At 37.5% G+C, this 12450-nt stretch overlaps 1 protein-coding gene across 2 annotated transcripts in view; it reads right to left on the bottom strand.

The window, feature by feature from the left end:
• Positions 1-210: 210 nt before the first annotated feature.
• Positions 211-12450, bottom strand: part of khdrbs3 (KH domain containing, RNA binding, signal transduction associated 3) — a 92026-nt gene continuing 79786 nt past the window's right edge. For both annotated transcript variants that reach the window (XM_068333520.1, XM_068333521.1), the window contains 2 exons: positions 3800-3852; positions 211-1105 (listed from right to left, as the gene is read on the bottom strand). In XM_068333520.1, the coding sequence (XP_068189621.1) occupies positions 1014-1105; positions 3800-3852 (145 nt within the window). In that variant the 3' untranslated portion in view covers positions 211-1013. The remainder of the gene's footprint in view (positions 1106-3799; positions 3853-12450) is intronic.

Raw genomic sequence — 12450 nt, 5'->3', positions numbered from 1 at the left:
ACTTGGGCTTGTTAGTTTAAATTATAACGCTTTTTAATGAGTTCGTAATTATTGTCTTCAACACAAGCATTTTTTTTTTTCAAAATGTTTATTCAGCATCAACAAAGAAGAAAATATTAAAGGGCTTACATAAGCTGAAAATCAATATAACTGACAAATCTCTGGATTAGATATTTCACCAGCACATAATTTATGTCTTATCCCTAAAAAGTCAGAAAGGAATTTGTATTGTATTAAATCAAAAAATGACATCAAAATGACTAATTTAAATCAAAAGTAAAAATCACAAAAATTAAAAAAGCTCCTGAACTGTTTTGAATCTCTTGTTATTGGCTGTACAGAAATCATTAGTGGCTATTTAAATATTATTAAAGTGTGTGTAATAGGGCTAGAATCATGAACACAACTACATGGGCTTTTTCAGAATAAAACAGCTGACGTATCCACAGTTGCACACCATGCTTTTATAAGCCCTTTAACACTATAGAACTATTATTTTACAAAAAAAGGATTAGACAGCAAAGTGTATACAGTATGAATTCTCATTTCCATTTTGTAAATGTTTCATATACAAGGGAGACAACTTTACCAAGAACCCTTCAGAAAAGATATCTACTGTACAGTACTGCACTTTCCTAGAACTAAACTACAACAATACGCAGTTCAAGGTCTGAAGAATTGAGTCTGATAAATTCCGTTGCACTGGCAGCTGTGTAGAACGTCTGTATCAGCGGCTTATTGTTGGTTACTACTCCTAACCACAAAAAGTTGCTTCATACAATGTCATTCTTCATACTCAATTAGTTGAGGGAGAAACTTAATTTATTATGGAGTCTTTCTTAATCTAAATGCCCAGTCAGTTTCTTACTCCTTCTGTGTCTTAATATCATTTTTTTTATCTGTTTAATTTACGGATTAGTTTTCAATTCTAAAAATGTGGGAGCGTCCATAAAAAAATCCATTACTTGGGTTGAAACAGCCACGAGGACTCAGGTGTTGGTTGTATAAACAGTTCAATATCTGGAGTAGGGCTGATCTCTGTACACTCCCTTGGTTGTTCGTGCTGACGGTGCTTTGCCGCGGTTGTTTGCCCACTCTTCCAGACCTGAAGAAGAAAGGAACAGAAACAGATGGAGAGTCAATATAGAAGCGTCACACTATTCTTTCATTTAAACATTATGAAAGTCTTTCTAGCACCATGCAAATATCACAAATATACTCCCTTCAATAAAAATAATGCAGCAAAAAAATTGTGAGTGTCTGGAATTGATGCTGGTCATCTTAAAACAAAAGCATTTATACAAACAGTGACTCATACAAGCAGTTGACTTTCACCTGGACGGATGCATCTCAGATAATTGAATGAAAAGGATCAAAAAGCTACCTGAAAAGCACCCATTTAGGGGTTCCCAGCAAAAAGGTCACAATTACCATTAGTCCAAATCAGCCTCTCTTCACCCCCTGGTACTGTCAATGTGAAAGTGCCACTATCGATGGCAGTTTTTGTCTGATCTTCAGCCCGCACTGAGACTTCCCTTGAGCTGAGGCTCACAAAGGGTTGTTTTTTCCTGTGTACAGGCCTTCTGTTGGTAGCACATAGCCAATACCCCTTAATTAAATCTGTCACCCTATCACTAACAGTCACTTTGAAGAAATAGACCAAGGTAACCTTGTGTTTCAAGAGCAAGGATGCACATCAACACTGTTTATCTGTTCTTCTTTGAGCTAGTGCCTATTTTCTGTGACCCAAGCGGCAGCAGTTTTTATTTTATGTGGAGCCTCACAGCACATTAATGAGTTGAAGGTGCTTCGTCTACTTATGTGGTCAGAAAAGTTGGGGAAGTTTTTCCCAAAAAACACATTAAAATCTCTACAGAATAAAACACAAATGCATATACGTCTCCAATATATTATATCCTCCGGACGCAGATAATAAAATACATATCATCTTCATTATTTTGTCAATTCAAAGCACAAATATTTACATTTTAAGTGAAATATGTCTCAGAAGAAACAGTCACATAAAGATAATCAACAAAAACCAATATATTTGAAATTATCCATCTTATATGGTGTCGGAGGGGCCTGATTACGAGGCTACAGGCACGGTAAACTTTAAACTGGTACTCACTTCATCTCAGGCCCAATGCATAGAGACAAATCCGAGCTCCGAGCTGTTCAATAAAGATGAGGTAAAACTCACAAAAACGTCAAACCTCATTCTTGCTAATATCGGTAAATTGAATATGTATGTGCACTCCGGTCCTCTTAAAAAAATGCTTCAATCGTGTTCAAAGTCAATAAACATGAACAAACATTTAAACAACCATCAGTCACAACCATGGTAAATTATTGAAATAATCACAATATTTATTTGACTCAGCTCTACTTAAATTCATGCTTACGGACAGTTAATTCACCAATTCAATGCATTTCATTAAACTGTGAGGGGAAGTTGAGGAACTAAAACAGATGTCACAGATCTGAATTTAATCCCACAACCGCAGGAGAGATTATAGTGAAAACCCTGCCCCACAGTGTCAAGAATTATCTATAAAAAGTTACTTAAAATCTCGAAACATTTACTTATAATCCTTTAATCATTGAAATAATGATATAAAAAACGACTATGAAGTGGACAACACAAATTTGTACTTGCACAGACACGTGCGATTACACAAGTATTCACATTCAGTTGTACAGCAGCAGGAGCAACTGTATAATTGTTCTACTATTATTCAAGTACAAAATGACCTTGGCCCACTTTTCTCTAAATGCAGTGAAAGACCACTGACACAGTACTGTTCAAAGGTACCTCAGTGGTGCTAAGTTAGACTGAATGTTGGAGCTACTGGAGCTGTACATACATACATAGACACAGCCTGAATCTGAAATCAGTCATTAAATAAAATGCTGTCGTTTTTATTCAGCTGCAGAGCCACATACTGTGGCAAAAACGTAGACACTAACATTTATTTCCTGTACTTTGAGAACAGCGCTTGAATAACAAGGTTCCTCGGTGAGATGATATCTTGTTAAGTTGGAGGTTGGGTATGATGCTAACGGAGATGTGACAAAGGGTATCATCATGCAGTATAATCTCCAGCGCATGCATCACAGTGATAGCAAGCTGTTGGCTATTATGTTGAATGTCAACACCTTTGCACACAAAACCCCTCATATTGAATCTGGTTTACACACAAACTCAGATATTTGTCAATTTGCTAAACAGCAGAGTTGATCTTCGTCTGAACTTTTGTTGTAGGCAGATGTGAGTACTGTCGCTAGGGGTCAAATGAAAGGATGACTCTTTTTCAAATGTGGTTTTAGCTGCTTTATTGAAGTAAAAGAAGAAAAATGTTCTTAAATGATTCTGTGCCTCAACTATCAGCTTACTTTTAAAACTCCTCTGCAGTCATGAATTCATCAGGGCTGGAGGGCAGCGCTTTTGTTTGGCAGCCAAGAACTCAGAACAAGTCCATGTTTTTGTTATTAATGTTTTTTTATTTTCAAAATAATAATACATTTAAGATAATTTAGTAATACAAATTTCGCTGCAAGCTATTGAGTATTGGGGGTATTTCTGTCTCCCAATGAGCCAAATGAAATGAAGAGCTGAAAAGATAGATTTGCAATTGTGGCTTTAAACGTGTTTGTGTAGAATGTATCCAAGACATCAGACCATTAGACTCATGCTGTGGCAACAGAAATGAAACCAGCAGGGCAGATTCAGATATTTAATTGCATTTTCTAACAGTTGACACAAGATATATATGATGAGGAGAGATAAGACACTCACCATAAGAATCATATGATTCGCCGCTGTGTCCGTACTCATAGTAGTCATCTGAGCTGTGAAACGAAGAAATGTGATGTGATTATCAGGAGTGATGTATAAATATGTAAGTAATTACTGTATTGAACTTCTACAACATCTAAGATGAATAACCATGTAATTACATATAATTTATGCAGCGATAAAAAAAGCTAATGCACAAGTAGCAAAAGTAGAAACAAACAAGAGATGCTTTAGCCACATTAGTGGTTCCACAAGGCAATTTCCTCTGGTGCCTCTCCCATAGTTTCAGTTTCACATAACTGCATACAGAGATCTATGAGGGGTGGCAACATAAATGAAAAGACAAGGGGTAACCAAGTTGCACAGTGGTTGATTTCTTGCTTATTTATTTATTTATTTGCAACTGCCATTGAGATGCTGACAGAACAATCCTGCTTCAGTATCATTCAGTAATGGTGCCATCATTCAAGAGAAGCAATCCATCATAAACCTGCCACTGCGTCGGCACCAGCCATCACAGCTGGGTCCTTTCCTCCTGTCTGTCAGTCAGACCATCCCTGACACCAACACCTCTCTGCTCACCAGATTAGAGAGCTGAAGGCACCGTCCAAAGCCCCAACACACCACGTCAACACCCCCCAACTGCTGAGGGCATAGAGGTGACAGTCACGACACACATGAGTAACACATTACGCATTACCCGTAGATTTCTTTAATTACAATCTAAATCTATCTATCTTTCTATCTGTCTATCTGTCCATCTGTTCGTCCGTCCATCCGTCCACCCGTCCGTCCATCCAAAACATATGTAATTTAATCTCTGTCAATACATAACCCCTCTTCAAAAGTGCTGTTTGTGAAGGCTGAAAATTATTGTATATTAATAAAACATTTCATCCCATTGATAGAATAGAATATACTTTAATAGCTATATTATTGTTGCATAGAAAACATGAATAATCATGTACTTGATTTTGAAATAGCGTAGTCCACTGTTATTCAGCGACACATTATTCTTAGATATTATTTTTTCAATTAAAAAAATGTTGTTTTTTTTTCTGTTTTATTTACATGATTATATATTCTAAACTAGTTCTTATGTCTCCCAGCATCATTAATTTGTGTCTGAGACAAATTTTACAATGTTTTTTTTTTATTTTTCTCTAAACCTTTCTTGTTTTCTTGGAAATTTCCAATTATCCAATTTTTATTTCAAGCAATTCATAATGCCTTCCACAATGCTGTATAGTTAAAAAAGTAAATGGTTGAAAATATACTATAGAGAGTATTTTTTTGACTATTTCCTTCATAATAAATGCATTGGCAGCAGTTTGACCAAAACTTCAATTTGGATTAAATTGTTTTTATTGTGATTTTAACTAACAGCAAATACCAAAATGCTGTCAATGCAACTGTAAACAGTTCTAAAGTGCAAGAAATATCTGAGGAATTGGCAGCCTCCCCACTACTTATACTGCTTCTAAAGAGCTGTGACATGACAAACTCAATGGCTTCTTGGCAACAATTTCTTGGTAAGGATGAGCAAGACAACATGACCAATTGAGGACAGTGGAGGGATTCTCTTCAAGAGCACTATGGCAGCTAAATGAGACATGAGACAGCTCTCCACAGAGGCTTGTGCCTTAAGTCAGGCTTAGCATAAATTTTACACAGTTCAACATTCAACTATAAACAATATCAAGCCTGCAGTGGCAAGTCAGGCTTTCCCCCCCGCACTAAAATAGTCTCCCTCCAGGTGGCGAGGACAGCTGTTGTTGCTCTGAGTATGAGGTTTCCAGTCAGCCCCGGTGACAGAGGTGCCACCATGCATCTGCCACAGATGCCAAGTCGCTGCAGTATCCTTGACACCACTCATTGGAAGGAGGGAGAAGAGAGAGGGACACAGAGACACAACTAAATACAAGCTTTGGCTCATCATGGTGTGTTCTTCGAAACCAGAGCCGACAAGACGCTAAATAATTACAAGTCACATTTCACAATTTGCATACTGGGAGAGGATTTTTTTTTAAATACATATTTTTTTGTAAAGGCAGGAAAATAAATTTGGCCCAATTCGCATTTGTATGATATGTGGGGAGACTTGAGAGATATTAGTGGATCTTACACCACTCTGTTTCATAACCACCAATAAAACAGATCCTAATAGGACAAACCAGGATGCTGCTCAGCAACTCACTTAGACTTGACTACATTCTACTGGCTGTCAGTGTTATTTCCTTTGAATTAACACTAACTGGTTTCTATTCAGCTGTAACAATTTCTGATATCTGATCAGATCATGATTCTACATCCATCATTATTTATAAGAAATCTCAGATTTTGTCCTTGTCAAGAATTAAGTTGGCTGTATGAAGACAAACATGAGGTGAGGCACCTGAGATGATTTTTTCTCACTCAATATATTTTCCTGTTATAGGTGTGAAGTGCTTTGACTTTCTTAACAGGTCAGCTTTTGATCTGACTTTCAATGGTAGAAAACATGGGTTTGTCTCTCCCTGTTTCAATGGCCAAAAAAAAACAAAAAAACATCTGTTTAATGCAAATGTAAATACACTTATTAGATACGTATGTCTCCTTCATCAGGCATCTGATTCCAAGCTTACTTTACCACAGGTAAACACCCTGACTCTCCAGAGCATCTGTCATCTCTGTAAATGCTTCGTCTTAAGCACTGATGTTGCCATTCCTGGGCACACTGAAACAGATGGTGGTGTTAAATCTGAATGATGTAGTACATGTCCCTAGTGGACTTTGTGTTCCTGCATCACCATTACTCTTCCAGTCTTCTGTGATAAATTTGAAGAAATCTAGCAGGACATTAGAAGGGGCTGCCGAGGTAACAGTGCCTGTGTTGATGAGTAGAGAAGCTGCTTTCCTTCTGTTCGCATATTTCTTGCATATTGCATGTGTTGACTGTTCATGATTCAAAATATGTCCTTGATGGGCTTCGCGTACAGTAATAGGCCTAATTTGTCTTTTTTTTTCATGCATTTTTTGCTAGACTGAAAAGGTGAAGCTGTTGAAAATGCTTGATCCTGAATTCTCTAATTACACTGCCTCCGTTGTGCTTTCCACAGTCACGAATAGAAGGAAAACGATAAACCAACAAAAAAATGAAAAACAGTCCTGCTTTATAAAAAAAAAAAAAAAGATATACATGAGACATAATTTAAAAGAGAAACTGTCCTTATTGTTGGCATTCTCATGATTGCTCAGTACGAAGACTGATTGCAAGGCTATTTGCAACATAGACCCCTACTACAGAACCCCAAAGAAGGACAAAAAGACATCCAGCATGCATTCAGTCTTGCAAACAAGTCATCTCACTAGTTTTGAATCCTTGCTTTATGTCATTTTCTTGCATCTGTGGAAGATATGTGAAATCATTCCTCATAATGTCCAAAGTTAATACAGTCCACAGTTGTCACAGTAAAACCCTTCTAATCGAGGGACATTACATTCACAATACAAAATCTGCCACTTTTTGTTCCAAGACAGAAACAGTAGCATAAATCCTGCCTGCCTTCTGCGTAGACAACCTCATTCCCATCATGGCAGCCGTCATTCATCTTGACAACTGTCTACCTAGAAAACAGCATCTAGGTGCCCAGCATCTGTAAAACACTGCAGGCATTTCGGAAGCAGACAGCTAACACAGGCAATCTGTACTAAGATTAAAAAAACACAATGCTTAAAATCCCATTGTACTGAATGGGTGTTGTCTGCCTGAGGGCCCTGACAAAAGAAGGAGACATCAAAGAAGTACCACTGACAAAACTAGGCTGGTCAAATAGATTGCATGGCAATTCAAACAATGCTATGACAGCAGCTGAAGGCAAAGTGACGACTGACATTTATACATGGTCTTCTTTAGATTACAGAGCAAGTCACCACTTCATATACAGTATAATTTAAGAACAGCAACTTTGCAGAGGTATAAAACGTGGATGTTACTGGGAAATTATTACTTGAAAGCTGAGACTCTGGCGACCATTGTTTGACGTGTTATCTGCAATAGCAACGATAAAGTCGGCCTGTTAGTTAATCCACATCTATTTTAATTAAATGATCACAAAAACCAAGAAATATATGGTGAAGGAATCTACGATTCTCTGTGGATGAATCATGCTCTGCACATTATACTGTCTAAATAAAGAGTCACATCACCTCAATGAAGCTGTTAAAATAGCTGGGGGTTTTTTAAGTACAGTAATATACAGTCATTTATGCACATTTGTAGCTTCATTTAACTTATTGTTTCCATGGTGACAACACAATGACAACATAGTTATAACATAACTAAGTCATAGACTGTTCCTTTTGTCTGCATCTACGGCCTACCTCTTAGCTGGAAACTCAATGATTCACTTACACTCACATTTTTAGTAGCATCCCTTTCTGTTACATGAATGAGTAGGACACTACAAGCTGATGGAAGTGGTCTGGCATTTACCACTGCAAATCCTCCCCATGTGTTGCATATCAAATGTTCATATCTCACTTTGGCCTCAAGAAAGATACCATGGTTTGACATCTTCCGCTTCAGTACTGTGATTCTGATAATGATTCTTGTTTTCAGCAGTATTGGGGTTCAATCAAGCAATTGATTCTAGGCTGTTACCCAGAAAGCTATAGCCACTCTACTGTCTTCTTTCATTCTATCCCTTGTAATAAAATTTACAGTTGTTCCTCAGGGATGAGTCTGCCCTTTAAAACACTGTCACACAGCTATACTCTTGCCCTTCAGCCCCCAGATCGAGCCTGAGATGTAGCGTACCAAAGCAAATGCAAGGAAGGGTTTAAGTGTCAACAGCTAGAAGTCTCTGAGGTGTCAAGTATGAAATAATGCTTTGATCACACCCGGGCTGCGAGAGTCAGTCTCGCGAAGACCTGTCGCAGTGTCCAGACTGGGCTGTGTCACCACTGTTATCCTTCCCATTTCCTTTAGGCGATATCACCTTTCCTTTGCTAATAAAGTTAAAGACACTCTCCACAACAGCTCTCTTCAGCCTCCATGACCTGAGCGCTGGACTGGTACCTAAGCACTTCAGCTTCCAATAACTGTTGATGCCTCTCCAAAATACAGTATATGATAGTTCAGCCTGCTGTGTTGATTAAAACTGCTCTAAGAGGCTGTGATCTAGGGTTGGTGGACTGACTGCACAACTGTCGTGTTTAGGTAGCATTTCACAAGGTTCCTCCAGGCATCAGCTGTTTCTGAAACAAGGAAATGCCTTTTGGATTTGATCGTATCTAATGTGACATAATGTGTAGAGTCTACACATTATGTCCACATAATACACTGGTTGTATTATCTAATTTGGCAGTGGTGAAGTTAACAAGTGTTCAATATAACAAATGTTCAATGTAGCAGTTTGTACCTGTTATTCAAGCTGAGTTCATAAAGACTGATTGCTATGATTGCTGTCACTATTGCACAGTGCCAGTGTGCGTACTGCTGCCAGGAGTGTGTACTGCTGCCATCAAATCAAATGTTAAAAGTTAATGATTTATCGTGATTGTACAATTTGTTAAATATGGAATTTGGATTATTGAAAATGAGGCAATACAGACTTTGTGCCCATTTTTTATTAGTTACACATTAACATCAAGAATTGCTATGTATATTTAACTTCACACTGTACATCTAACAGCACATTCTATGTTCACTACATTTTAAGTGCAAGACATACAATTTTCACATAAAATATGATTCACTGATTAAGATATAATTAGCCAGCTGTAAATTACTGCAATAATTAACACTGAAAGGATGTAATCAAATAGGACATGTCTGTGCTCTCCACTGAAGTAGATGATTTTAGTATCATGCAAAACCATGTCTATTAGGATGAAATTAATAATTCATATTTTAGTACATGAAAACACATCTTGCCCTATTTTCTAACCATTTTTTTGCTTTGTTTTATGTCTGCACAAACAAAGCAAAAAATACATGACAAAATTAGGTTTTATGGCTTTTGATAATAACATGACAGTAATGAACCAACAATTTATTCAGAATTTTTATGAAAAAGGGAAATGTATTTTGTAGTTTTGTAACATAAAAGTTATACATTATTAAGTTTACATTTAACTTAAACCTAGCCCTTATAACAAAACAGAATACACAATTACAGTGGCTGACATGACAGCTGGCTACATGTACACTGTACACTGTGCAGTATGGATGTATTAATTTCATTATTTACCAATCCCTCAGATTTCATCAAGGCTAATCATGCATAATTTCAGAATGCAGTAATAAGTACAAAGTGATGATTATTACACACAATGTGCAAGAAGATATTCAAGTTAGAAAAATAAATATTAACGTATAAATGGTGGAATCAGTATTTTTTTTTTCTTTAGAAATGACTCAAACAATCTATAAATGATTAATATACAGTCGTAAATCTAGCAAAATGGTTGTTTCTCCAGAATAGAAAGCGAGTTCTTATTGAAAATAGAAACATCTATCATATAATAGCATAGTGAGAATATATAAATCATCTGAGTGACAAGCAACACTCTGTTAGCCACCTAAAGCTAATACATTTCATGCTAAATGCTCTTTTGTAATGCATTTCATATTTCAAGACAATATAGGTATCAGTAACTCCACTGATGGAGTCTTACAATCTTTGAAGAACAGGAACCTTTCAAAACCACTCTCTTTCTTTTCCTTTATGTTCACAAACGGCAGGGCTGTTTTCAAGCATATAAGCCATTGGGGTAATACCATGACAGAGAGACTGTAAATTGTTCTGCTTGTTATCTTCCGGCAACGAAACCCTGCCACGCAGTCAGAGCTCACATTGGTGACTGGGAGCTCCTTAGGCTTTGAGAAACATTGTTAGGAGACTTGTCACGCACACACACACACACACACACACACACACACACACACACACACACACACACACACACACACACACACACACACACACACACACACACACACACACACACACACACACACACACACACACACACACACACACACACAGTCACATCAATCCACACACATGGACACACTCTCCTGTAGGCACTAGTGCAGCTGGGACCTGCTATGGTTTTCCTTAGGCTCAGGGTGAATGTAATGCACCTTTGTCCATCACAAAGCTAAGTAGGATTGCGACTATGAAGAGGAGGCTATGCAAGGACAGTATTTAATTTCACCATGAAGCTCTGAAATACAGTTAAATAAGTAAGTAATACGTGAAATGCAATCATGAAAGGTTACACATCTAATTTTTTTTAGCCTGTAAAAAAAATAAAATGTTTTTTTGATGGAATGACAATGTGCTATGCTAATAAGTATGATCATACATCCTTATGAACTGCCTGCAAGTACAAAACAAAAAAACACTGTGCATAATATACTTTACCTTCGTGCATAAATCAAATCAATCCCACAAGCTTATGCTGTATGCATGGACAATGCTGACCTGCAGTAACGGTCAATTTTCAACCAAATTTAAGACAGAGGACACATAAATAAGACAAAGAGTAAGTGAATCAGCTGTCTCTGGAGGCACGGACTTCGATGTCTATGCTCTGTTAGTTGCTTTGTATCCAACAGATTAAATACATGAAAATCTCTTTGAGCAGACCCAGCCTCAAGCGTGGATATGATGTACTTCATTTTTCTTCTCTGCTGTCCCCAACCCCCTTCGCCTCTGCTCCCACCTTCACTGAAACACTCCCACTATTATTCACGAGGCAGCTTTTAAAAGAAATAGCTGCAGATTCCTGATGCGGACCTGGCCCCCCTCATCCCACCCCACCAATCCCCAGCAAGCATCTCTTTACAAAACCAGCAACACTTCAAGGTACATCCCTCTGAATGTTAGAGAGGGTTTATTTGTGTGGGAGTGTGAGCTGGCCAGAAAAAAAATAAATAAAAAAATAAGATGTAGCACAAAAGATGGATCAAGCCTAGGTGACATATATCCCGACACCTCAACAGAAGAAAACATCGACCACCCATGCTCACATAAGCCAAGGGACAGAGTAACATTCTTTTTTCTACTTGCCTACTTTCCCTTTCTTTTCAGCAGCTGCCAGTACAATCCAATTTTTGACACACTAAATGTGGCAACAGTTGTTCTTTGTTAAAGTGGCACAGGCAGGCATACATAAATGTAGCACATTGTGTGTTGATGAAATAAAGTGGCACACCATCATGCCACAGCAAATGCTTTTAACCTTGTGTGGCTTGCAGGGTGTGATAGCTCCCTGGATGTAACAAAATCAATAATGTACATTTAGCTGCACTGGATCCACTGTTAAGAAAAATGCAGAAAAATGCCACAAAAAATGTTTATGTAGTGAGATAAGAAAAATAATGAATCAAAGGTGTCTTTTACATAATAAACAGCAATGAATTACAAATAATTTCAAATCAGCCACCACTGTTTCTCCCAAAATTGGTTGAAAAAATAAAATGTATAAACAGAACTAGAAATGCTTAAAGCTATTTCATCTATTCTAATATTATAACCCTGTTTATAAAAGTTTTTTTGAAACAGGATGGACAACGAGCACAATGCATTAATTTTCACATTTGCATGTCACAAACATGATCTTATCTCCAAAATTTACACTGGTTTTGTTTTGGGGGAATC

The sequence above is a fragment of the Antennarius striatus genome, chromosome 14 (assembly GCF_040054535.1).
Source record: "Antennarius striatus isolate MH-2024 chromosome 14, ASM4005453v1, whole genome shotgun sequence".
NCBI classification, from domain to species: domain Eukaryota; kingdom Metazoa; phylum Chordata; class Actinopteri; order Lophiiformes; family Antennariidae; genus Antennarius; species Antennarius striatus.
The sequence above is the reverse complement of the archived record's forward strand: the minus strand, read 5'-3'. Positions and strand labels throughout refer to the sequence as shown.